The 27,952-nt window shown below is 39.6% G+C and overlaps 2 protein-coding genes, 1 long non-coding RNA gene and 1 other non-coding gene across 9 annotated transcripts in view; 2 read left to right on the top strand and 2 right to left on the bottom strand.

The window, feature by feature from the left end:
• Positions 1-77: 77 nt before the first annotated feature.
• On the top strand, positions 78-12,290 carry LOC118278994 (dentin sialophosphoprotein). 5 transcript variants are annotated; one of them, XR_007706856.1, is made up of 7 exons: positions 78-373; positions 3,267-3,362; positions 4,935-5,384; positions 7,835-7,876; positions 9,984-10,170; positions 10,631-11,407; positions 11,517-12,290. XR_007706856.1 is itself a non-coding variant. In XM_050703748.1 (6 exons), exons 1-5 carry the CDS (start codon positions 192-194, stop codon positions 10,147-10,149), a joined length of 936 nt encoding a protein of 311 aa, XP_050559705.1. In that variant the 5' UTR covers positions 78-191; the 3' UTR covers positions 10,150-10,166; positions 10,631-11,453. The 5 variants fall into 5 exon arrangements, 4 of the variants coding, with proteins under 4 accessions (XP_050559705.1, XP_050559704.1, XP_050559706.1 ...); XM_050703748.1 differs by lacking the exon at positions 11,517-12,290 and having other exon boundaries at positions 9,984-10,166; positions 10,631-11,453; XM_050703747.1 differs by lacking the exon at positions 11,517-12,290 and having other exon boundaries at positions 10,631-11,453.
• Positions 12,291-12,557: 267 nt separating this feature from the next.
• LOC118278763 (protein suppressor of hairy wing) lies at positions 12,558-25,404 on the bottom strand. The gene is made up of 12 exons (XM_050703630.1): positions 25,189-25,404; positions 23,352-23,463; positions 22,432-22,542; positions 21,513-21,708; positions 20,396-20,508; positions 19,568-19,695; positions 18,212-18,347; positions 17,222-17,355; positions 16,199-16,331; positions 15,078-15,191; positions 13,972-14,099; positions 12,558-13,195 (listed from the first exon to the last, which is right to left on the bottom strand). Exons 1-12 carry the CDS (start codon positions 25,315-25,317, stop codon positions 13,127-13,129), a joined length of 1,503 nt encoding a protein of 500 aa, XP_050559587.1. The 5' UTR covers positions 25,318-25,404; the 3' UTR covers positions 12,558-13,126.
• LOC126912286 (uncharacterized) overlaps positions 16,364-27,952 on the top strand; it is a 36,897-nt gene continuing 25,308 nt past the window's right edge. The window contains exon 1 of one of the 2 annotated variants that reach the window (XR_007706913.1): positions 16,364-16,490. This is a non-coding gene — a long non-coding RNA (uncharacterized LOC126912286). Of the gene's footprint in view, positions 16,491-17,381; positions 17,507-27,952 lie in introns of those variants that run through there. The other variant, XR_007706914.1, reaches the window with a different exon arrangement.
• LOC118279062 (U2 spliceosomal RNA) lies at positions 26,748-26,940 on the bottom strand. The gene has a single exon (XR_004783951.1). It is a non-coding gene; the product is annotated as a U2 spliceosomal RNA (small nuclear RNA).

Below are 27,952 nucleotides of genomic sequence, written 5' to 3'. Positions count from 1 at the left end.
CATAAAAAATCGTCTAATCTAAACCCAAATGCTTAAAATTGTAAAAATTAATTCGTCTTTTACATGGAATGTAGACACTGTGACTAATCTATGGCTCTGACATTTTGAATTTGACACAAAACAGACAAAACGAAAATAATTTTACGACAACAATATTACTAATACGCAGTTGTGTTTTATAATAAATCAAAATGAGTGTACGTGAGGAAGATAGGCAGAAAAATAGCTGCCCAAGCCGTGGTCTTGGCATCGCTGCTGCGGCCATTGGCGTTGGTGTCGGAGCAGCCTTATATTATTTCTTCAATAAACGGCAGGAAACTCCAAATTCTGAAGGTTCTACCAGTAATTGGCAATGCGAACAACCTCAGACCTTGTAAGTAATGTATTAAGACATATTTTACAGTGATCGATTTTATTTGGCAAGATTTCGCAATTAAAGGTAGGCTATAGAAATTTCTTTTTATACTTTTTAAAAATATTTGTTTACCTTCCATGGATGAATGTGCTAGATTGATCAACTTTTTTTTTATTTTATCATCTGTGTTGTTTTATTATGGCGGGTTAAAAGTGTGTATTTAATAATAAATTCATGTAATAAATTAAATCATTAGGTAATTCAAATTGCATAATGGACTTTCTAAGATCGTTTTTTAGGAGGTATGTATCTAATGGTATTATTTCTAACATGTTTACTGTGTAACATTAGAACTTAAGACGGGATATTTACCAATGTTTATCCCGCACTTGCAAGGCAAGATCATGATGAACTGGAGAGTGCGGGTGGAGTTTGTGAGCTAACAAACCACCCCTGATCCTTCTCCGTGGCACTGTTGCATCCCGACCCGAAATATCAGCTCATAGACATAAATAAACATGGTAAATATCCCGCTAGGTAGTCCGCAATGCTTTACGGATGAACATTTATTAATTTCTTAATGACGGGATATTTACCATGTTTATTTATGTCTATGAGTTTCTGATATTTCGGCACTGTTGCAAGCGCCATGATCATGGATGAACTGGAGTATATGCGGGTGGATGTTTGTGAGCAAACAAATCCAGTTCATCCCTGGAGTTTCCGTTATTTCGGCACTGTTGCATCCCGCTTGCAACAGTGCCGAAATATCAGAAAATCATAGACATAAATAAACATGGTAAATATCCCATCTGTAATCTATTAGTTAGTGGTATCTGCAATGTGTTTACTGTGTTATGAAGTTATTATTTATTAATATCGGTTGAATGTGAGCTTAGAATCTTTGCATAATATTTTTAGTTATAATTATTATGTCAATATATTTAGTTATTTAATATAATTTTAATTATCTTCATAGTTAATGCTAACAAGAATATTGTAGTTTATTTATATTTTTAAGTCTAGAAATGTGCCCGGTATGTGGCAATAGGCTTGTGAAATGTGGGTGTACATTGGCATTATGTGTCATAATGTGCACCTCTGCCTACCCCTTCGGGGATTAAAGGCATGATGTTATATTAAGTCCAGACTTAGATAGATCTAGATTGATTCTGTACCCTCAGTACGAGTTTGCTTTACGTTGAGTGAATTTTGACTTTTTTCTTGTATTTGGGGGACTGATATTTCGGATAATTTGTGAACGATATTCAAACACGTGATTGTACTCATGATTACAAACAACTGTTCCCGTAAACTGAAACTTTTTTGTATACTCATTAGACACTATTTTTACACAAGACTAATGCAACTTCCCACAATGCAAAATCCAGTTAGCTTCGAGCGACGTAAAGATCCAATTGGACTTACCTAGCTTGATCTGACTTTCAGATATGTGCCTAGTGCTAACAACTGATCATGCGAATATCACACGCCGTAACGAGAACGCGTTATGGTGCTCATGATTGGTTGGTTTATTTGTGCCGGGTTTATTTCGCATGATCAGCTGTTAGCAGCGATGCGCCAGCGCCCATAGTATCGCAAGACTAGTAACTAGGTAGGTATTTTGGAACTTTACGCGGGCTGCCATGCAAGGCTGCCTACCCCTGTCGGGGATTAAAGGCATGACGTTATATTATCCCGACTTAGATCATCGGCGAAACGGAGATGAGTGATGCCATTAATGTTGATGCCGCGTGATAAGTCCAAGATTAAAACGTCCTCCATGAGTATGAACAGTTTCGGAAATAACGACTTTCTTTGCAACTGGATTGGCCTCGTAGTCTCTTCCTGGAGTCGGATGCGCATGGTGGCGTTGTTATACAAACACTTCAAAACCTGAGTATCAAGTCGATGTGGCACCGTGGAGAGACTGCAGCACCGCCCAGGTTTCGAATATTTCTCATAGTTCACTAATTACCAGTCACCATAATCTGCCGCAGCGTAAAAAAATGGTAAAACCTTTTCGGAATCGCTCTAATAGGTAATACCGTGAAATGGGGTGATTAGAATAGGGATGATGACGGGGGTATGAAAATTAAAAATCTATTTAGTCCGTCAGTTAGATAATGGAAAAATATTAGACACGTATTTTTTGTCATATAAGATAACAATGCTTAGATAAAACGAATCAAAGTTTAGGAGTGGGAGCAAATACGTCATTTCTACGTGTAAAACGTACCTAGAAGTGACTTCACGCGATATTTCAAACCGAAATCTTCGAAAGTGTTTGTTTCCGTAAGAAAATAAAAAATACGTGTGTAATGTTTTAAAATTATCTACAAGACGGACATTAAAATAAAAGTTAGTCATCTACCCTATTCAAATACTGAATAGATACAGGAATGGGGGTGAATAAATTGACTCTACTTGACTGCACGGTTGGTGCGGTGGCTGGGCAACTGGCTGCCGCGCAACGGGTAGCGGGTTCGATTCCCGCACGGAGCAACTCTGTGTGATCCACAGATTGTTGTTTCGAGTCTGTGTGTCATGTGTATGTGAACTTGTATGTTTGTAAACGCACCCACGTTACAGGAGAAAATCCTAGTGTGGGGCAACGGTTTTTTTTCTTAAAAAAAGATGTTAGGATATGCCACCCCCTTTTCTGTATTTTTTTTTTTTGGAAACGTTGCCCCACTTTAGATTTTCTCCTGTATCGTGGGTGCGTTTACAAACATACAAGTTCACATGCACATGACACCCAGAACAACAATTTGTGGATCACACAAAGAGGTGCTCCGTGCGGGAATCGAACCCGCTACCCGTTGCGCGACAGCCAGTTGCCCAGCCACCGCACCAACCGTGCAGTCAAATCTGTTCACCCCGTTTTACCGTTATAGCGTCTTGCTCTTAGGGGTGTTGGTCCGACATTGGGGACCGCGCGCCGCTTCAGGTTCACCCCCTCTGCCCGCTACGCCGCAGTAGTCGGTCAGGTTTGGCGCGCAAACAGGTACTTAATAGTCAATATTTCAATATTTTCATATTTATAATATTAGTCGCAAGTGCGATTGCCGAACAAGGGCAAAGTATTACTGGGCTTTTCTCGGTTTTTGGGGTTTTTTTTTTTTTTTTTTTTTTTTTTTTTTTTTTTTTAACGTTGCCTTACACTAGGATTTTCTCCTGTGTCGTGGGTGCGTTTACAAACATACAAGTTCACATACACTACATTTCTCGGTAGTAGCCCGGAGTCTGGAAATGTGCCCAGGCTCACCCCCTATTATATGGGACTTATAACACAAATGGTGAAAAGTGGTTGTATATTGTATAGCGGTATTACGTGCCGTGATGTGCACCTCTGCCTACCCCTTCGGGGATAAAAGGCGTGACGTTGTGTGTGTGTGTGTGTGTAATATTAGTCTGCCCGGCAGTCGCACTTGCGACCACTCGGCCTACGAGGCAGTCCGGCCAAATGGTCGCAAGTGGGTGACTTATAACACAAATGGTGAAAAGTGGTTGTATATTGTATAGCGGCATTATGTGCCGTAATGGGCATGTGCACCTCTGCCTACCCCTTCGAGGATAACAGGCGAGACGTTGTGTTGTTTAAAATATATAACAATATAATCTGTTATAGTTATGTTATATGTCTATGTTACCGAATATTTTTAAAATAATAGCTTTGTATTGTAATTTGTAATGTACATAATAATGACTTACTTTATTTGTGGCGTATATTTTATAAGCGAAAATTAATTTAACTGAATAGTGTGTGTGTGAGGTTTATTGGAGGCCCAGTTACCGCTCTCCCCAATCCTTGAATCCCCAACAATCCTCTCTCCCCAATCCTGAAATCTCCAAAAATCCTCTCTCCCTAATCCTGAAATCCCCAACAATCCTCTCTCCCCAATCCTCGAATCCCCTACAATCCTCGAATCCCCTACAATCTTTGAATCCTTATAATCCTCGAATCCCCTACAATCCTCGAATCCCCTACAATCTTTGAATCCCCTACAATCCTCGGATCTCCTACAATCCTTGGATCTCCTGCAATCCTCGGATCTCCTGCAATCCTCGGATCTCCTACAATCCTTGGATCTCCTACAATCCTCGGATCTCCTACAATCCTTGGATCTCCTACAATCCTCGAATCCCCTACAATCTTCGAATCCGCAACAATCCTGAAAAGGCCAGCAACACACTTGTAACGCCTCTGGTGTTGCGGATGTCCTTGGGCGGCGGCGATAGCTTACGATTAGGTGATCCGTCAGCACATTGACACGCTTTATCCCCATAAAATAATTAAAAAAGTAATTTACTTTTTCGCTTTTAAAAGCCCTCCACATCTAAAGTAAGATATTGATTAATTATTATGTTATCGGTTAGTTACTCACGTAACTGTTTGACGAGGAACTCGACTAGTTTCAAGCCATGCTAGAGGCTCATCTACATGAGCAGTATTCCGCGACGCACGTCTGCGCGCGCTGCTACTGAGTAAGCCGATAACTTAATAATTAATTTAGTATGTCTCACGAAAATTGTAATAAGATTTTAATTCTCACAAATGATATTTTCGCTTTATTAGTGTACTGAACGACTCGACTGAATCCCACATTACGATTTCTGAGCACGAAACCACAGACACGAGCATAAATCAAACGGAAAATTCAAACGAAATAGACGATTCTGAAGAATCGGACCCTTCAGAGATGGATTTTTCAGAGATATCGGATTCTTCAGAAATGTCAGAACATTCAGAGATGTCAAACTCAGACCAATCGGAACTTTTAGAAACTTCTGACTCAAGTACAAGTACAAATAGTTCAGAAATGAATGATGTTTTCATGGGTCATAGTACAGGGGGATTTGAAAATTCTTCTTTTCAAAATGCTACGCCGTCAGTAATGGAATCTGACACGGAAATAGAATGGGACGTGACTGACTCTTCTGCGGGCGTCCCAGAAGATGCCGGTCATTCTTCTATCACTAGTCTGCTCGGTAGAATAGATGGTATTATTAGTCGTAGAAAAAAGAAGTAAGTTAAGTTATTTTTATAAGTAATTATGTTATTAAATGTACGGATTGTTTAACTTAAAACAACGATTTAATCACGTAAATATATTGAGGAAAGCTCTATTGGATTCGAGTCACAGAGGGACTCTTCTCGTCTGTAATAGTGTAGGCTGCGCGACATCGCAGCGAAAATAGTAGAGCTTTTCTCAAATTATATACGTGAGTAAACCGTTGTTTTTAGTTAATTTAGTATGTCTCACGATTGTTTTTATAAAAATATACATGTACGGCTTAAGGTAAGCGTCCACAGGCCCGCATCGTACGCATCAGACGGATTAAATTTTCAGACTGTGTCCACTGTTTCGGCGGCGTTCGGATGTGTGCCGAAGCGAGTATTTAGCAATCGGATTGCCGATCCCACTTTCACTTTGATTTTGCATTTTGGCATTCCGTATGAGACGTCATACGGAATGCCGATATGCGATGCGTACTGATGACGATCAGTACGCATCGCATGTAGGCATTGCCGATGAGCGGTCCGTACGATGCGGATCAGTGGACGCAGTTGTATGAGTTTCTATACAAGACAAACTAAAATCCTTTGCGTGCGATGCGTACGATGCGGGCTTGTGGACGCTTACCTCAAATGGACAGCAGGTCTAATAGTAATATTTGTTAAGTTATAGTCAAGTGGCCTAACTTATTTGTCCAACATATGTATTCGTACTTGTGGCACCAACTTCTAAAATAGCAGTTTAAGACACAGGCAGTACAATGTATAATAGTTATATTTTGGTTTTTAGTTTTAGGAAGTTGATCTTTTTAAGGCTCCTGCATAGACGCGATAATAATATGATCGGTCGATAATATCGGATGCGTTATTGCGATATCTGTTTTCAATATATTTTGTATTAGGACGGTTATGTAATGCCGCAAGAAGGGGCTATACATAAATTACGTCACACAAATTTCATGATTTTTGACCCCCTACCCCGTCCTTGTCACAGTTGGTCACATTTCTGAAACCCCTCCCTCCCTAGTGTGACGTCACATTTTATAATTTTACATCTAGTTTTTTTTTAGTGTTTCAATAATAGTTCCAAGTTCGTGTTTTAATAGTTAGATTATAGTAATTGAAATGTGACGTCACAAAATTTAAGACCCCTCCCGCCCCCTTGTCACATAAAGTCACACTTCGTCGTCCCCCTCCCCCCCCCCCCTTAACGTGTGACGTAATTTATGGATGGCCCCGAAGTAGGACGTTGCGTTTCTCCGTCCTGCGATATTCCGATATGAGTCCTAGAATGTTTTGTATCAGGACGCTACTACCGTGCACACACTTGCGATAATAACGAGCTCTCTCGTAAGAAATATCGGACGATAAAAACGCAGCTGTGTGCAAGGAATCGGGACGCATTATCGCAATAACGCAAGCGATATTATCGACCGATAAAGGACCATCTATAAATTACGTCACACGTTAAGGGGGGGGGGGGCGACGAAGTGTGGGTCTAAAATTTTAAATTTTGTGACGTCACATTTCAAATATTATAAACCAACTGTTAAAACACGAACTTGAAACTATTATATAAAAACTCAAAAAAATCTAGATGTTTTTTTTTTATGTTAAATGGGCCGACGTTTGGCCGCTATCTCGCCTGATGATAAGTGATGATGCGGCCTACGATGGAGCACGTCTGCCCATAAACAACCTATTCACTCGGGCTTTGAAGACACCCAGGTTATACCCATCAGGAAACACAGACTCCGGCAAGGAGTTCCACTCAAGCAGTTCGCACAAGGAAGCTTGAAGCGAAGCGCATCGTGCGAGTGGGTGGGATATCTACCATGAAACGGTGACACCTCGCCGATTGTCTTGTGGTTCGATGATGGAAAGGACTAAGAGGAATCAAGTTGTGCAGTTCAGTTAAAGATGTAAAATTATAAAATGTGACGTCACACTAGGGAGGCGGGGTCTCACAAATGTGACCAACTGTGACAAGGACGGGGGAGGGGGTCAAAAAACATGAAATTCGTGTGACGTAATTTATGGATGGCCCTTAATAACGCGCCTGTGTCGGGGGCCTTTAGGCAGTTGTCCCACCAACGGCGAGAAAACGACTAACTATCGGCTATTTTCTCGCTCAAGAAACGTACAATAGATATACTTTCCGTATGAACAAAAGAGATGCATATACAAACAGTTGATCGCTGACTGTTCACACTGCCGGCGAGCACTCGCTTCACTAGTTAAACATCGGAAATAAATCTTAAATATCGGAACTACGCACTCGCTCCCCGCGTCTCGCTAACTCGTTTCTAGTTCTAGCTTTACTCGTTAATCGTTGCCGGTGAGACAAGTGCCTTAGAAAGTCAGTTTTATTAATCTTACCATAATGAGCAACTTGGTTGACTACTACTTATATATTGTAGTGATTTCATGTGTTAAGTGAATATTTTCATGAATTTCAGAACTGAAGAGGAACAAATGGCTATTTTAAGACAGGAAGCCTTGTAAGATTATTTATTTTTAATTAATTTTTAATTACTAACAATACTAAAATCTGTTTTGGTTAGTTTTTATAGCATACTAATAGGTTTTATGGGTGTTTAATTCTCTATAGTACATGGAATATATTGTTTATGTTAAGGAAAGCGTTCACAGGCCCGCATCGTACGCATCGCCCGCATCGTACGCATTCCGTATGACGTCATCAGTACACATCGCATGTAGGCATTGCCGATGATGCGGTCCGTACGATGCGGATCAGTGGACGCAGTTGTATGAGTTTCTATACAAGACAAACTAAAATCCGTTGCGTGCGATGTGGACCTGTGGACGCTTACCTCCATGTTTTGTAAAGATCTATACTAATTATGAACTAATTATTATGTTATCCGCTTACTCACGTAACTGTTTGACGAGGAACTCGACTAGTTTCAAGCCATTCTAGAGGCTCATATTCATGAGCAGCATTCAGCGACACACGACGCGGCGATTGTCGCGCTGCTACTGAAACTAGTCGAGTTCCTCGTCAAACAGTTACGTGAGTAAGCCGATAATATAATAATTAATTTAGTTGTAATCATTATTAATCTCATGAATGTTATAATAAAATTAAAAACTGATGTATTCTGTGTGAATTTCTGTGTTGTGTGGTGTTTTATTTATGTGTCAAATAGCATAGGTATCATTGGCAAATGTTACTGTAGTACTTTTTGAAAAAAATCCTGTGGCAAACTTGCTATCTTACGGGCGTTTTCCCTTTGGCCACTCGCGCCCAGTGCATGCGAATATCGCCTTATGTTGGTCGACCGACAACATTGATGATTTTACCTTATTTTTGTCATAACATAATAATTACCTAAGTATCTATAATACATAAATAAATATTTCGTCGAATCATATTGGCACATCTGCAAAAAATGCAAAATTGACTTTATATGGTTTACGTGTTCAAAAGTGCATATTAATCTATTTATTTCCATATTCATCGAGAGAGGTCGTAAGTGTCATTATACCATTATTATAGTTTCCCCCCTCACGCACGTAAAACAACGGTTCATTGGTCAGTAAACTAAAAACTAAACAAGTTAGGTAAACTTATTACTAGGTGTGCGATATAATCTTACTAATATAACAACCGGTTAATCCCTAAAATACCGGCAATGCATGTAACTCTTGTTTTGCTAGAGGCGGATTGAACGGATTGAACTTGTAGAACGCCCTAGACAAGCACTTTTTAAGTGTGACATTACTCACACATACAAAACAACATAATTTCGCGCGCGCGCGTGCTTTCGCATGATCAGCTGTTAGCAGCGAGGCGCCCGCGTTATCGGAACACTAGTAACTAGGTAGGTATTTTGGAACTTTACGCGCGCGTGCTAATGAAATTTTGTTGTTTTGTTATTGTGATAAAAATAAAACTAATGAGTACACAAAAAATATAAGTTTTTAAACTGACATGGTCACTAACACTATTATTAGAATTTGAGACGGGATATTTACCATGTTTATTTATGTCGATGAGCTTCCGATATTTCGGCACTGTTGCAAGCGCCATGATCACGGATGAACTGGTCATCTGTTGCAGACGCCATGTTCATCCGTAATCATGGCGCTTGCAACATGCCGACAATAAATAAACATGGTAAATATCCCGTCTCAAGTTCTAATAATAGTACACTAAAAAAGTTTCTTTGGGAAAGTTGTTTGTAATCATGAGTACAATCACGTGTTTAAATATCGTTCACTAATTATTTTTGTCTGCCTCGTTGGTCGAGTGGTCGCAAGTGCGACTGCCGAACAAGGGGTCTCGGGTTCGATTCCCGGGTCGGGCAAAGTATTACTGGGGTGTTTTCGGTTTTTCGAAAATTTCTCAGTAGTAGCACGGAGTCTGGAAATGTGCCCAGTGTATGGCAATAGGCTCACCATACACTGGGCACATGCATTATTACATTATTATCACATGGGACTTATAACATTAATTGTGAAAAGTGGGTGTACACAGTGGCATTACTTACGTGCCATAATGTGCACCTCTGCCTACCTCTTCGGGGATTAAAGGCGTGACGATATGTATGTATGTAATTATTTTTGTCATTTTGTCTGTTTCAGCCGTGAGCGCTCCTGGTCGCTCGAGGAGTGTTCCATTTGCTTCGACGTGATGCTTCGCAACCAGGACCTGACTTCGCTCCCCTGCACCCATAACTTCCACACGGACTGCATCATGCCATGGTTGCAGGAGAAGCAGACCTGCCCCAACTGCCGTAAAGTCGCCTAGTGACCTCATAGACTCGTGTATGTAAGTATATATGTTATTTTTTGAGGGGGGAAAATCATTCAATGCCTTGGGAAAACCAAGGAGACTCACTCCGACTCTTACGTGACATAAACCTATCTATGAATGAAAGAGTCAATATTTTTTGAATATTTTATTGTATCGAAATCCGTCAGGTAATGAAAAAATATTAGACACGTATTTCTTTTATTTTGTCATATAAGATAACAATACTTAGATGAAACGAATCAAAGTTTAGGTGTGGAAGCAAATACGTCATTTCTACGTATAAAATGTACCTAGAAGTGACGTCACGCGATATTTCAAATCGATGTATCTTCGAAAGTATTTGTTTCCGTAAGAAAATAAAAATACGTGTTTGTTTTAAAATAATCTACAAGACGGACATTAAAATAAAAATTAGTCATCTACCCTATTCTATTAAAATTTTATATTTGAATTCATAATATTATTTTTGTTCTAGCCAATGCGCTGTTCGGAGCTCTCTCTCGCAGCCAAAATCACCACTGACATAAGGAATCAACATTAATAACAGCACTTGGTAAAAGGTACGCGTCCACAGGCCCGCATCGTACGCATCGCACGCAACGGATTTTAGTTTGTCTTGTATAGAAACTCATACAACTGCGTCCACTGATCCGCATCGTACGGACCGCATCATCGGCAATGCCTACATGCGATGCGTACTGATGACGGCATACGGAATGCGTACGATGCGGGCCTGTGGACGCTTACCTTAAAAATACATATTTGATAATAATAATTAATATATTTCTCATTTCTGTAATAAATAAACTAAAATAAATTGTGTAAAGAATTTTGTGATAGGTATAATAATGAAATTAAAGAAACGCTAGGCGTACAATCTTTGAAAGATAGAATATGACTCTTTTCAAACTCCGGTAGTCTTAGTATGAGTTTGCTTTACGTTTAAAGCAATCGAAACGAGAGCGAATAGTGAAAACGCAAATGAAGGAAGTGCGAATAAGGAGCTTCTACTGTATATGACGTTAGTAAGAGCAGGAGTAATATTCTACTCTATTATCACTACATAGGAGTGTCTGAAAAGAGTATAAGCGTTAATTCTTTGTCACTTATTAAAAGATTGTCCAGTCAACTGATGGTAGCGAGGTTCACTGTCCAGTGACACACGTACGCTGGTATCGTCATGAGCTAATGTCGACATGTAAACAGTGACTCGTGTAGTGTAGAGATTGTCCAGTCAACTGATGGTAGCGAGGTTCACTGTCCAGTGACACACGTACGCTGGTATCGTCATGAGCTAATGTCGACATGTAAACAGTGACTCGTGTAGTGTTGAGATTGTCCAGTCAACTGATGGTAGCGAGGTTCACTGTCCAGTAATTTAGTAGATATTTTCAAGTGACTTAGAATAAACTGCTTATTACATTTAAAATTAGGTATTAGATGGTTTTAAAATACTTCATTTTGGTTGTTTTTAAGAATTATACTCATTAGTTTTGATTTTGAACAAGTACTTGTATTTTTTTTAGGTTTTTTCATTAAAAACGTAATAAAAAATAACTTAGTCTAGTCATTAAATCAGCTTTTTAAACGTATCCTATCTAAAAAATTTAATTATTTTCTTTATTTTGACTCTGATCGGTGACTGAAAACGGTATAATGTGAAATATGACAAAAATAAAACGAAATAAATATGAATTGTTAAGGCAGATGTCGTTAGCATCGCTTTTAAGACATTGTCAAACTAATGTTTATTGTGCAGGACTTTAAAACTCACTAGCGACATCTAGACAACGCGAAAATGTTATTGTGAACTTTGAAAGATGGATTTATTTATTTTAGTTGAAATTGAACAATATGAATAATTGTACTTTAAAGAAATATGTGAAAAGCAATAAAAGAATGGCTGGGCCTCTTAATATATTGTTATTATTGTTTTTTGAAGAGATTTTTAAACTTTTGTCTTTATTTTTTTGTGAAATTTCTTGAAAATTGATATGGTATATGGTTAAGGGCTGTGTAGTCAATGAAAACTTACATATTTTGAAAACAATGTGATATTAATATGTGTTAGAAATGAAATTGTGTATTAGGCTCTAGATTTTCATAATAATAAAGGTAATTTTAATGATTTTTAATTAGTTTTTTTTTTATTTAATCCCTACTTAAAATCAGCCCAGAAACAGATTCAAAACCTAGGCAATTACATCCAATTACAATCCCCGATTCCCCAACAACCCTTAAATTCCTAACCCCCAAAAGCCTGGTAACGCACTTGTAACGCCTCTGGAGTTTCAAGTGTCCATGGGCGGCGGCGATTGCTTACCATCAGGTAAAATCATACAGAAATAGGTGAAATAAGGTAAAAATAAAACGACAAGTTAGTATTATATAAAGAAAACCATTTATTTTTCAGTTTAAAATAAAAAAAAATCATGACTTCATTAGTTTACATTTATAAATAAAAAAATCTCCTTCTTTGACAAAACTGAATTTCTTGCATTATCTTATAAAATAGATAGTCAAATTGAATTATAATAAAAATTAGGGTTATTTGACCCAAATCAATGAAAACTATATTATTAATTATTACTATTTACTTTTTTAAACTAAAAAATCACGGTTTACTCAAATAAATTAATAGAGAAAAGCTCTACTAATTTCGAGTCACAGAGGGACTCTTCATTATAAGCAGCGTGCGCAGACGCGGCGACGTCACTCAGCCTTTTTTTTTTGAGGGGGGAAATTATCCAATGACTTCTCCTGCCCTGGGCAAGGCGAGAGGGAGTGTCAGACTCTTACTGACTAAAAACCACCCCGTTCCTACTCCTGCTTTTCGAGCTGGAGCCCCGGTAAACCCGCTAGGTAGTCCGCAGCTCCGGATAACACCTCTGACTCGAAACTAGTAGAGCTTTTCTCGATTAATTTACGTGAGTAAAGGATACACGATAGTTATTATAAAAATACTTTCTTTTTAAAATAAACTACCCATGTTGTGTTCTAACCGTACATGGCGAGTCCAAGCGTCCAGATTCTGAAAATCCTGCAAAATATATAACAATTTTGATTTTGCTCAAGTATAAGAAATAGGTTTTTTATGGTATAAGCCGGTTAACGAGCAGACGTATCACCTGATGGTAAGCAAGCATCGGTACCGGCTTATTCCATAATATATATGTATGTACAATGTGATAGGGGTGGGACTTCTAACCCGTTAAGGCTGAGAACTACATCTAATTTTATCATCTAAATTATGGGGGCTTGAACCCTCTCCCCCTAAAAATTATGGCTATTTTAATATTTTTTTTACTTTATGTACGAAAAACAAAAAATACCACAAACGGTAGCTAATAACCTTGGCTAACTAATTCATTACTTTTTTCATATGTTTGATAATGTTTTGGTGAGAAAAAAAATCATTTGTGAGTTATTTTCACCGAAAAAATCGCTATTTTTAAATATTTTCAATTGGGGGTTCAACCCTAATATTTTGGTGAGAAAAAAAACATTCCTGAATTATTTTCACCGAAAATTTTTTACCTGACTGCGTATTATTTTATTTTTTTGTCGATAAAATTAAATGTAGTACTCAGCCTTAACGGGTTAAGGTGCTCCCACACAGCAGTTATATAACGTTATACAACATTGTGTAACATTTATAATAGCATGTAACATACTCTACAACCACTGTTATAATTTGTTTAAACACAAATGTTATTGTTACACATTGTTGTATAACGTTATATAACCGCTGTGTGGGAGCACCTTTAGAAGTCCCACCCCTATCACATTGTATATATATTTAATTAATAGACTCACATCATCGCAGTATTGGCACGGGAATAACTCCAGACCATGTGTGGCGACATGGTCTCTAAACTTGTCAGAGTCACCAAAAGACATGCCACAGGCATCACACATCAAACAGGACTCCTCTGCCGCATCCCCTACGTCGGAGAAGGGATTATTATTTCGACGGTTAAACGGAAATAGGAAATCAGCGACATTTTGGTCAAAAATGAGTTTATTATGCTATCCTACGTTTCCCGCTCTTTCGAATACACTTACTCTCATGGCTCTACGATGACATTTTTGGCGTTTATACCCTAGCGAAAAAAAAAAAACATTTTCCTAGTATTCTTTCGACGACTGACGAGTTTAAACGGCTCTCCTGAACATTTCATTTTTTGTCGCTAATACCCTATTTCCTTTTAACCGTCGATTTAATCTACCTATCATATCAACAGCCTATAAGTCACCACTGCTGATCAAAGGCCTCTTCTCACACGGAGAAGGTTTGAGCATTAATCATCACGCTTGCTCAATGCGGGTTGGCGATTTCAAACTTATAATTAGAAATTACTAGCAAACCCGGCGAACTCCGTTTCGCCACCAATGATTTTGTAAGAATCTGATACTCCCACTCGCCTCGCCCAAGGCGGGAGAAGTCATTGGATGATTTTCCCCCCTTAATTAAAAAAAAACATACAAAATAATTATTCAAATCAAACCAATCGTTCTGGAGTTTAGCGTGTTCAAACAAATAAATTCTTCGTTTTTTACTGACTAACGGTGAAGGAAAACATCGTGAAACCTGGGCTTTTCTTAATATAAAAATAAGTCAGGTTTTCCTTCCTGACGCTATAACTCCAGAACACACGAACCGATTTCCACGGTTTTGCATTCGTTGGAAAGGTCTCGGGCTCCGTGAGGTTTATAGCAAAGAAAATTCAGGAAAAATGCAAGAGAAAAGCAGGAAAATAGGGAAAATCATTGGTGGCGAAACTGATGTGCTAGTTAAAAATCACGGTTACTCACTAGTAGGGCTTTTCTCCATTAACGTACGCTAGTAAACCGTAATTTTTTAGTTAATTTGGTATGTCTTACGATAGTTATTATAAAAAAATTAGTAAGACTATACGTACCTTCATCCTTGGGCTCCAATTGAGCCTTTAAGGCATCATCCATGACAATGGATGTGCTGGCATGAGGCTCCGATTTCATTTTTTTCGACTCTCTCGGTTCGAAATAGGGACAGGCTATAATTTCAAACATAATCAGGTTAATTATTATGTTATCGGCTTACTCACGTAACTATTTGACGAGGAACTCGACTAGTTTCAAGCCATGCTAGAGGCTCATATTCATGAGCAGCATTCCGCGACACACGACGCTGCTACTGAAACTAGTCGAGTTCCTCGTCAAACAGTTACGTGAGTAAGCCGATAACATAATAATTAGTTTAGTATGTCTCACGAAAGTTACAATAAAACATAATTAGGTTATACGAATGCCTCGTTCGAGTGATCGCAAAAGCGACTGCCGGACAAGGGGTCTCGGTATCAATTCCTGGATCAGGCAAACTATTACTGGGCTTTTTGCGGGTTTTCGAGACTGGCAACGCACTTGTAACGCCTCTGGTGTTTCGTGTGTCCATAGGCGGCGGTGATTGCTTACCATCAGGTGATGCTGTATAAAACCTCACCGGCCTGACAGTTTCCAGTTTCACAAGCTTTAATGTAGAGAACAGCTGAGAAGACCCCTTTGTTACTGAGTGTTACTAAATAATCTTAGAAAGTTAAGTAATTCTCATATCCCCAAAGACCGGCAACGCACTTGTAACGCCTCTAGTGTTACGGGTATCCATGAACGCTGATTGCTTACCATCAGGTGATCCGTCTGCTCGTTTACCGGCTTATACTACAAAAAACTGCCTGGTTGGCCGAGTGGTTGCAAGTGCGACTGCCGGGCAAGGGGTCTCGGGTTCGATTCCCGGGTCGGGCGAATTATTACTGGGCTTTTTTCGGTTTTTCGAAAATTTCTCAGTGGTAGCACGGAGTCTGGAAATGTGCCCGGTATATGGCAATAGGCTCACCACATATTACATGGGACTTACAACATAAATTGTGAAAAGTGGGTGTACACAGTGGCATTATGTGCCATAATGTGCACCTCTGCCTACCCCTTCGGGGATTAAAGGCGTGACGATATGTATGTATGTATGTATGATATGTACTACAAAAAACATACACAGTAAGGTACTTACGCCCATGTCCTACGTGGGTTTTGTAAAACGTAACAAGCACTCGATCCATAGTTTCAGTCACTATCATATGAGCGGGGCATGCCTTTCCCGTCTTGTAAATTTGTCTTTCCGGAGCAGGGCGTTTGCCCTTCCCCTAAAAAACCGGTGAAGGTAAGTCAGGCGCAGTTTTTTTTTAAGTTAAATGGGCCGACGTTTGGCCTCTATCTCGCCTGATGGTAAGTGATGATGCGGCCTACGATGGAGCACGTCTGTCCATAAGCAACCTATTCACTCGGGCTTTGAAGACACCCAGGTTATACCCATCAGGAAACACAGACTCCGGCAAGGAGTTCCACTCCCTAGCAGTTTGCACAAGGAAGCTTGAAGCGAAGCGCTTCGTGCGAGTGGGTGGGATATCCACCATGAAACGGTGACGCCTCGCCAATGGTCTTAAGTTTTAAGTCTTTGACTGCCAATAGAAAGCTGTTGAAGGCAAATCCTCCGCTAACGTCGGTTACCGGTGACCACCACGGCGTTCAATGTGTTAAGCTTGGGGGAGCCATGCTTCGGCACTGCTGGGCCGGCTCGACCGGAGTGATACCACGGCCGAGCAGAAAACCGACGTGAAACAACGCTTGCGTTGTGTGAGTGAGGTTCACCCATCATCAGTCTATAAGTGGCTACTGCTGATCAAAGGCTTCTTCTTACATAGAGAGTGAGGTAACCGGAGGCCCAATTATTACCCCCTTTACCAATCTTCCCAATCCCCGATTCCCCAACAACCCTTTTTTTATGGCTGAAAAATCATCCAATGACTTCTCCCGAGGGTGAGGCGAGACAGAGTATCAGACTCTTACTGACTAAAAACCACCCCGTTCCTACTCCTGCTCTTCGAGCCGGAGCCCCGGTAAACCAGCTAGGTAGTCCGCAGCTCCGCCAAAAACTCCCAAAAGGCCGGCAACGCACTTGTAACGCCTCTGGTGTTTCAAGTGTCCATGGGCGGCGGTGATTGCTTACCATCAGGTGATCGCGAAAGTAACCCACCTGGTACACGTAGACTCCAGATTGGCTACACATGTAATGAGACCTGACTCCTTCTATGGTCTGCTTGCTTGCAGTGGTCTTTCGGAACCTATACTTCGTCTCTTCTTGAATAGCGCTTTTGAATATCATGAAATCTGCAAAATTTTGAAAATAATGTCACTTTTTTTACATTTGATGGGTCGACGTTTGCCCGCTATCTCGCCTGATGGTAAGTGATGATGCGGCCTACGGTGGAGCACGTCTGCCCATAAGCAACCTATTCACTCGGGCTTTGAAGACACCCAGGTTATACACATCCGGAAACACAGACTCCGTCAAAGAGAATTACGCTTCTGTAGACGAGTACTACTTGTATCAGCGTGGGATCAGCTCCAAGTTCCCTCCGATCCCTTCAGCCATTCTGACGTGATTAGTAACAAATAAACACACCAACTTTCACATTTATAACACTAGTAAGAAAATTGAAATTAACTAAAAAATCAGGGTTAGCTCACGTAAATTAATGGAGTAAAGCTCTACTAGTTTCGAGTCACAGAGGGACTCTTCATCATGAGCAGCGTGCGCAGATGCGGCGACGTCGCGCACAGCCTAGTTACTCTGATATCTATAATACGTGAGTAAACCGTGATTTTTAGTAAATTTAGCATGTCTCACGATAGTTATTATAAAAATATTGGGAATCTTTCTTCTTTTATTTTATTATAACTTTCGTGAGACATACAAAATTAATTATTATGTTATCGGCTTACTCACGCAACTGTTTGACGAGGATCTCGTCTAGTTACAAGCCATGCTAGAGGTTCTTATACATGAGCTTTCCGCGACACACAACGCGGCGATTCTCGCGCTGCTACTCATAGCTCTCATAGCCTCTAGCACGACTTGAAACTAGTCGAGTTCCTCGTCAAACAGTTGCGTGAGTAAGCCGATAGCATAATAATTGATGTCTCTTCATTCTTCTTCATTATTCTTTTCAAGTAGAAGACTCACCGTCCATATTATGAAACTCCAGTTGTTCCACTTGCTCATGTACCCTATGCGCGTGTAAGAGATGAGCGCTGAAGTTGGATCCGTAACTCACTCTCTCGTCACACAGGGGACATATAAATGCTTTTCTCTTTTCCACCTAACGGACAAGTAAGACATATAAAAAATATTGTTTATATTTGATCAATGAAGCCTTTTTCGGAGCTGCGGACTACCTAGCAGGTTTACCGGGGCTCCGGCTCGAGAAGGAACGGGGTGGTTTCTAGTCAGTAAGAGTCTGCCACCCCCTCTTAACTCACACAAGGCGGGGGAAGTTGTTGAATGATTTTCCCTCCCTTAACCCGCTAGGCAGGCCACAGTCCGAGTTATAATCACCATGCTTGGTAAGCTTCGATCAACAATAAGTTGGTAAGGGCTAATCAACCACCTGCGTCTAGTGACAGTCCACTGCTGGACTATGAACCTCCTCTACATAAGAGGGTTTGCCATAATCTCGCTTGACTAGCAGATCGCAGTGTAAAAGGTTCAGGTTTATCAGAGAGCGCTGCTGCCCGGTCTCTGTCAAATTTGTAGTCCCTTAGGTTTATACGACCCACGGGAAGACTAGGGGTGGCGATAAAAGTATTCTATTAAAGTAAGCGTCCACAGGCCCCCATCGTACGTATCATACGTCATCAGTACGCATCGCATGTAGGCATTGCCGATGATGCGGTCCGTACGATACGGATCAGTGGACGCAGTTGTATGAGTTTCTATACAAGACAAACTAAAATCCGACTGCCTCGTTGGTCGAGTGGTTGCAAGTGCGACTGCCGGACAAGAGGTCTGGGGTTCGATTCCCGGGTCGGGCAAAGTATTACTGGGGTGTTTTCGGTTTTTAGAAAATTTCCCAGTAACAGCACGTAGTCTGGAAGTGTGCCCAATATATGGCAATAGGCTCACCCCCTATTACATGGGACTTACAACATAAATTGTGAAAAGTGGGTGTACATTGTACAGTGGCATTACGTGCCATAATGTGCACCTCTGCCTACCCCTTCGGAGATTAAAGGCGTGACGATATGTATGTATGTATGTATGTACAATCTAAAATCGGATGGGAGCCTATGGAAGGAAAGCGCCCTTTAGACGTACTGACTGCACGGTTGGCGCGGTGGCTGGGCAACTGGCTGCCGTGCGACGTGTCGCGGGTTCGATTCCCGCACGGAACAACTCTTTGTGTGATCCACAAATTGTTGTTTCGGGTCTGGGTGTCATGTGCATGTGAACTTGTATGTTTGTAAACGCACCCACGACACAGGAGAAAATCCTAATGTGGGGCAACGTTTTTTTGAAAGAAGAAAATAAAAAAAAACTTACCTCAAATCCATGGGCTTTCCAAAGATGTTTATTAAGAATTTGCTTCTGACTGAAGTCTCTGTTGCACATATGACATTTCTTGCGTTCTCTCGGCACATATTTTGGAGTTTGTTCATTGCAGAGTTTCACTAAAAGCCGGTTAATTAAGGCCATGTAGGTAAAAATCACTTTAAAATTGAGACATGACCCACGATCACCAGAGATGTGCTATGCTACGTTGCTGTGGATGCGTTTGGCTTCCACCAATCATATTCATTGGTACATAGAGCTTAGCACTGGTGGAAACGGATTCAGCTAAGCTATGTTTTTTTTTTATATGGAAGGATGTGTGTTATGTATGGTTTCCCTACTATCGATACATCGCATACTCGAGCTACGCATCTTCCTCGCACAGCTACATAGCTTAGTATCAGTGGAAACGGTTACATAGTTTCACAGCTTAGCTATTACATCTTCGTAGTATAGCTACATAGCACATCTCTGGTGAAAAAGCATCCTAAAATAGCAAACGAGAAGACTGAACAACTGATGGTAAGCAATCGCCGCTATGAAAGCTGCAACACCAGAGGCGTTACAAGTGCGTTGCCGGCCTTTTGGGGGTTAGGAATTTAATAGTTGTTGAAGAATCAGGGATTGGGAAGATTGGAAAAGTAATTGGGCCTCCGATAACCTCACTCACACAACAAACACAACGCAAGCGTTGTTTCACGTCGGTGTACTGCTCGGCCGTGGTATCATTCCGGTCGAGCCGGCCCATTCGTGCCGAAGCATGGCTCTCCCACACTTCTACTTAGGGATAATACAACTCTGCTTTTTTACTATACTTACATCCATGCTTCATCCGTAAATGTGTGAAGCAAGCCTTCTTGCTCACGTAAATGTTGTCACAAAAGTGACACGGGTATTTACGACCCTCCGGGTCCGATTTGACACCATGACACCTAAAAAGTGAGGGGAATTTCAATAAATAAGTGGCCACTGCTGACCAAAGGCCTCTTGTCACACGGAGAAGGTTTGAGCATTAATCGCCACGCTTGCTCAATGCGGGTTGGCGATTTCAAACTTGTAATTATTAGAAATTATAAGCCTTGCTTTTCTCATGTTTTCCCTCCACGTTTGATTTTGGTGTCCAAATAAACTTATAAATATTTTTATCACAATAAACAAAACAACAAAATTTCATAAGCATGCGCGTGTAATTCCAAAATACCTAATAGCCTTCCGGGCGCCTCGCTGCTAACAGCTGATCATGCGAAAGCACGCGCGCTTGAAATTTTGTTGTTTTGTTATTGTGATAAAAATAAAACTAATGAGTATACAAAAAAGTTTCTTTAAGAAAGTTGTTTGTAATCATGAGTACAATCACGTGTTTAAATATCGTTCACTAATTACCAGTCACCGTGATATAGGCTGTTGATGTGATATGAATGATTGCACGGTTGGTGCGGTGGCTAGGCAACCGGCTGCCGTGTAATATGTAGTGGAGTTCGATTCACGCATGGACCTACTCTTTGTGTGATCCATAAATTATTGTTTCGGGTCTGTACGTAATGTGTATGTGAACTTGTATGTTTCTAAACGCATCCAGGAGAAAATTCTAGAATGTCTTGTTTGTCCTCAGGGTTATTTTCTTTTTCTATCACTTTGACTAAATATTAGTTTCACATTGTTCTCACATAGTTGAAGCAATCGAAACAATGTAACCATAAATTGTATTGTGAATCTGATTGGAAAAGAGTAACCTATGGAGTTTCTTCTCCATAGGAATCTACACTTTGGAACGAGCAAATAGCTTCACTAGAGGACTGACCGACAGACAGACGTTATTAATATTATTATATTTGCTTTGACGTTCAAAAGTGCCTTCTTGGTCTAATTGAAATAAATAATTTTGACTTTGACTTTGAATGGGGCAACGTTTAAAAAAATTACTCAGCCAACTTACCTGTTATGATGATCAGCAGGGTCCCTCAAAGCGACTCCACATAAGGAGCACTCCCTGAGCGGGAGTCCAGTCCTGGGCTCCAGCTCATGAACTGTCCGTATATGATCATGGACATCTTCCACCGTAGCCAGTTGGAGATCACAGTAGATGCAGGTGGTCTCGTCCAGGGCTTGGATCGCATGCTCATCATCCAAGTCTTTGAAATAGGATGTTAGTTTTAAAATTTGGAGTTGTAATTTTATCGGTTTAATGTCTTTAAGGGGTAGGTATTGGTGAGTGGGCGCGGCGCGTGAGGGACGGAACCTCCTCACGCCCCAGCTGTCGCGAGAGACACTCCAGGTGTTGAGGACCGCGGGACGATCTCCGGCCATTGTATGGGCGGGTCTGTAAGGCGAGCAAGGGTAGCTCGCCGCCCGACCAATACCTGTCGCGCGCGCCTCAAAGAACCATCAGAGTACTACAGATGGGGCTCAGTAGGACTGATGCCTGATCCGGAGCTGCGGACTACCTAGCGGGTTTACCGGGGCTCCAGCTCTAAAAGCAGGAGTAGGAACGGGGTGGTTTTTAGTCAGTAAGAGTCTGACACTCCCACTCGCCAACATAGGATGATTTTACTTATTTAACAAAATATCGTGTGTCGCGGAATGCTATACATAAATATGATAATTAATTTAGCATGTCTCACGAAAGTTAATATAGACTCTGAGAGAGGTATCTGGAGTTACTTGCTCATTCTTCTCCATTCGAAGCTACTTACACTTTGAAACGACCACCTAGCTTCACTGACGGACAGACTGACGGAGAATTGTTTATTTCCTTCTTTGTTGACGTCAAACGTACCTAAGTATATGGTTTAATTGGAATAAATGATTTGACTTTGACTTTGGTAAGAGAGGTTAAAAATATGAGGATTCCTCACCATCCATTTCTTCATCCTCTCCATCCGAAGTAGACTTTAGAATCTCCATTTTCTTCTCATTGTTACTGCTTTCGGCTTCTTCCAAAATTGACTCATCAAGATACTCTTCATCTGTAAAGGGTTACAATTATACTTACCGTATTTTGACCACTAATAAGATATGGTGTATCGGACCCGGAGGGTCGTAAATACCCGTGTCACTTTTGTGACAACATTTACGTGAGCAAGAAGGCTTGCTTCACACATTTACGGATGAAGCATGGATGTAAGTAGAGTAAAAAAGCAGAGTTGTATTATCCCTAAGTAGAAGAGTGTGGGAGTGCCATGCTTCGGCACGAATGGTATATATGATGGTGCTAATATATATTTTTTATGGTACATGCCAGTAAACGAGCAGACGTTTCACTTGATGGTAAGCAATCGCCGCCGCCCATGGACACTTGAAACACCAGAGGCGTTACAAGTGCGTTGCCGGCTTTTTGGGGGTTTGGAATTTAAGGGTTGTTGGGAAATTGGGGATTGGGAAGATTGGGAAAGGGGAAATTGGGCCTCCGGTAACCTCACTCACACAACGAAACACAACGCAAGCGTTGTTTCACGTCGGTTTTCTGTGAGATCGTGGTATCACTCCGGTCGAGCCGGCCCATTCGTGCCGAAGCATGGCTCTCCCACACTTAAAACATTCCTACTAAGCCCTATGTTCAAGAGACCCAATTATTATTAACAATTTACTTTGCACTATTGAATAATGGTACTGAAAAAGTAGCTAAGGGTCTGAATCCCTGCAAACTTTAGGGTCAATTTATACTAGCGCATAGTAGAAACGCATCGAAGCGTCTATTCAAAACTAACGCACATAGCAAATTCAATCTTAACTCCACAGCGTAACTGTCAAATTTATACTATAACAGAGTCCTTACCTTTAACATTTTGTAGCATATTCAGGCTCTTCGTAGTCTGATGTTTGAAAGCCATCGATTTTTCCAAGTTCTCCACGCATTCAGAACAAATGTATTTTAGGTTATTTGGCACCTGAAATTAATTAATAAAACATACATACATACATATGTATATCGTCACGCCATTATGCCTGGTGAGGTAGGCAGAGATGCACATTATGGCACGTAATGCCGCTATACAATGTACACCCACTTGATCGTGCGACGATCTCCGGCCACCGTAAGTGCGAGTCTGCGGACGGCGAGTAGGGGTAGCTCACCGCTCGAACAGAACCAGACCCGTGCGTGCGGCGCGTGCCTCAAAGAGCCATCCGACCACCACAGATGGGGCCCAGTAGGGCTGATGCCTGATCCGGAGCTGCGCACTACCTAGCGGGTTTACCGGGGCTCTGGCTCGAAAAACAGGAGTAGGAAAAGGGTGGTTTTTAGTCAGTAAGAGTCTGACATTCCCTCTCGCCTCGCCCAAGGCTGGAGGGTCTGGATCTTGTCGGGCGGCGAGCTACCCCTACTCGCCGTCCGCAGACCCGCACAAACAGGGGACTTACCGCTGCAATAACAGCGAGCCCAATTTATTCTTTCCAAGGACGTAATATCATGATAAAATACCAGACAGACATGTGTTTAACTGATGTTTATCTGATATAGTTATCAATGTAATTTCAAACTAATATCCTGTGTTCATTTACGTCATATCCTACTTTAAAAAATCTCGATAAAATATTTTTTTATAGGTATTAAGCACATCCTTTGTTTCGGCGATTTAACATCAATTAGACTAATGGTGCTTTTCCACCAGAGATGTGTTATACTACGTTGCTGTGGATGCGTTTGGCTTCCACCAATCATATTCATTGGTACACATATCTTAGCACTGGTGGAAACGGACTCAGCTAAGCTATGTTTTTATATGAAAAGATGCGTGCTATGAATGGCTTTCCTACTATCGATACATCGCATACCTACTCGAGCAGCGCATCTTCCTCGCACAGCTACAAAGCTTAGTATCAGTGGAAACACATAGTTTCACACCTTAGCTATTACATCTTCGCAGCATAGCTACATAGCACATCTCTAGCAGACCTGGGGCCTTATTCTGCTATTACAATTGTGTCAGAATGGTCGATCACTGAGCAGTGCAAGAGGGACGGAGCTATACAACCTACATAGCTCCGTCCCTCCGTCGACACAATTGTAATAGCAGACTAAGGCCCCAGGACTGGATAAACCTGAACCTTTTATACTGCGATGTCTAACCTGCCTATCTAGCGTGGCAAATATATTATGGTAAGCTCCTTTTATGTACAAAATAAAGAAAATATAATAAAGTAAATAAATACTCAATTTGCATGAAATCTATAAATTAATATTAAATTCTAAATATTTTTTTTATTTAGGTAAATGCCATTTACCTAATTAAAAAAAGGATGCCATATTATACCTAAATAAAAAAATATCTATAAAATATAGTAAATATCTTGCATTGAATTCAGACAATTGACAAATGTGACTCACATTTGCTGGCTTTTTTCAAAATGAAATACCTAAATAAATATCGAAACACGTAATTCGAAAAGTCAAATTTGTTAAAACCGTGCAATATTTCACAATTTTTTTACAGAAATAAGTCAATCAATAATTTTATCTACCGTAGCTAATTTATCGTAATTATTTAGAAACTACATAGAAATCTAACTAAAACTAAACTTATAATCTATTAATCTACAACTCGACAAAGAAATAAGGTTTCAACAAATGATTTAAGGATAGTAAATAATAAAATAAAAAGCTGTAATATAACCTTAATATCGAAACAGGTTTCAAACATTTTTGCATAAGTCTCCGTGTTCTCCGCGTACAAAGCAAATAGGTCGCATAAATCATTTGTGTTCATGCAACTGATGCAACCTACAAACTCCTCGTCCTCCATTTTATATTGATATATTTTTATTTATTCACAAACTAAGGAGGCCTGCCATGTTTTACGATTTTAGAAATTCAAATGAAAATTTTTGTCACGGAGAAAATAATTGAATAGCGCGCTGTTTAGTGATGTTGGCGTTCAATATTGTATTGGTAAATCAATCGATTTGATTTTGAATTTATCAGTTACGATTGTTTTAAAAGAAAAATCTTAAAATTGTGTTATACATCATCTTACGTATTGAATTCATTAGTATGACTGTGTTAAAATTAAAACAATTTTAAAAACAACAGTTTTGATTAAATAAATAATTTTAAAACAAATAAAATGACGGGGAAATCTCGATTTTGATTGTCAGTTGAGGTCATTCACATCACTATTGAAGTTTTTGATTCTTTATTTAATTTTAGCATACGAAAGAGACAACGCTATACTAATGCAATGATAAAGAAAGAGACAGAAAATACTGATAACTAAACGTCACCGATTTGTGCACTGTGTTGTTTACCATAAAAATTGCCAATATTTATAAAATTCCCCTAATTTAGGGAAATAAAAATTAAAGTTTTATTACTTTCGTTGCATATTAGATTTATCATAAATTATTTTTAAATATGTTTCTTTTTATGATTCTATAGCATTAGATAAGATTAATATTAAAAATAAAGCTTAATCAAAATATAATAATCAACAATCTATTTTTTTCCTTGTTTTTGTTTTAAATTATAGCAAGTTTATTTACTTATTAGTTATTGAAGTTTTTATTTCTTGTAGATTTATAATATTATAGTAATAGTTGCTTTATGAGTACAAAGAACTGAATTATTAAAAAAAACGTTAGTTTGATTTATCCACGTTCTCTTTATTTTTTATATTGAAATGTAATTTTATTTCACGAATGCTATTATCCAAGTGCTAACGAGAAATACAATAAACATTTATCACCCGGATTAATTAAGGCACCCTTTTTGTAGTATATTATAGATATTTTGTTATATTTAAATCCAGTATGTTAAACTTCTGTGATGCCTAGTGGATTTATAAACTTAGTTCCTTTACCAAGGTAGGTAAAGCAACTTTAATAAAACATAACTATTTTGTAAATGCTTCTTTTATAGACAACGGAAAAACAATATTTTAAAAATATCACTTTATAAACTTATACGATACAATAGCAAATAAAAACTCCGTTCGTGGCGTTTCCATTCGTACCGAAGCATGGCTCTCCCTAACTTAAATATAACATATCAAAATTACTTTGTTTCACAAAATAAATTAATTGTTAAGTTTTTTATGGTGGTTAGATTTTAGAAAACCGCCATGACTATTAAGACCGTGAAGCAAGAGATTTCTAAAATACAGTCAATAGAACTTAGACCTCTATTATTCTCTACGCATTTTATATCTAGCTGTTTACTACTTATAATTTTCAAGTAATTCTGTGGGCCGATCCCGGCGGCACTGCAATGCCGGGCCGACCCGTGACGGGAGTGGAGCGAGCCCCGAACATCCCGTCAGTTTACAAAAATCAGTTTAATATACTGGTCCCTCAGTGAGGGAACTTTCAGATATTAAGCTGAAAAGAACAGATACTACACTTTGATCTTAGCCAAAAGGCCGAGAAGCGATGCCGTACAAACGAATACCGCGGAGGGTCATTCGTTCACGGAGAATCTTAACACCGCGATTCAGAAAATGACGTCACAGCACAGTGACATCTATTTTTCCGGAGCGGTACTACCAGCGCAGGTTAACCCTTCGTTTCAAACCTGTTGTATAAGGACAATGACATTTTGTGTCACTTTTGTTGACTGATATATGTTGACTGATACAGAAATATAAAACAAATCGTGTTTATAATCTACCACCAGTTTCAGTGAAACATAGAAGCCAATGAAACGTAGTTATAATATTAGTACTACTGTTATACATGTTTTACCTACAGCAGACACCAGGTTTACGTTCGTTAAATATTTATTGTGGTTCTATATGTAATAAACTTGTTACGATGAAGAAATTCATATCAGTCCTAGTAAATGACAGAATATAAATATGTTTACATACGTTTTCAGTCTTAAACAGTATAATTTTATCAAGCTACAATCACGTTTTCTTTTTCTCTAATAATATCTTCTGATTTATTTCGTTGCGGGATCCAAGACGACGATATGTTATTCATTGATATATCTACTGTAGATCCGGGCTTACAGGAATTGCAGTGGTATGGGAGCTTATGACGGACTTGTAGTGTGGAAGAATTTCATATCAGTCGTAGTAAATGACGATAATTTCATACTTATCGCCTACATTCATCATCTCTGAACATCAAATTAGTACAAATCCGAACAAAAATAGACGTTTTATGGTTAAATTACCTACGTGTTTTGGTAATCTATTTGTGTAATAATTTAAATGGATGCTTATTTTATAATACTTTTTCTTTCATTTTACGTATTGAAGTGCGAGACCATAATTATATATACAACGCCATCTAGTAACATAATAAAAGTAGTAAACACACCGGGCCACACGGCATTGAAGGGTTAAAGCTTTGCTTATTACTTTTACTGTCTCATTGTACAAAGCTTTTGAAACTTATGTATATTTTTTGTACATTAGTATAAACATTTAAACATACCAA

This window comes from Spodoptera frugiperda, chromosome 24 (genome assembly GCF_023101765.2).
Source record: "Spodoptera frugiperda isolate SF20-4 chromosome 24, AGI-APGP_CSIRO_Sfru_2.0, whole genome shotgun sequence".
NCBI lineage: Eukaryota > Metazoa > Arthropoda > Insecta > Lepidoptera > Noctuidae > Spodoptera > Spodoptera frugiperda.
The sequence above is the reverse complement of the archived record's forward strand: the minus strand, read 5'-3'. Positions and strand labels throughout refer to the sequence as shown.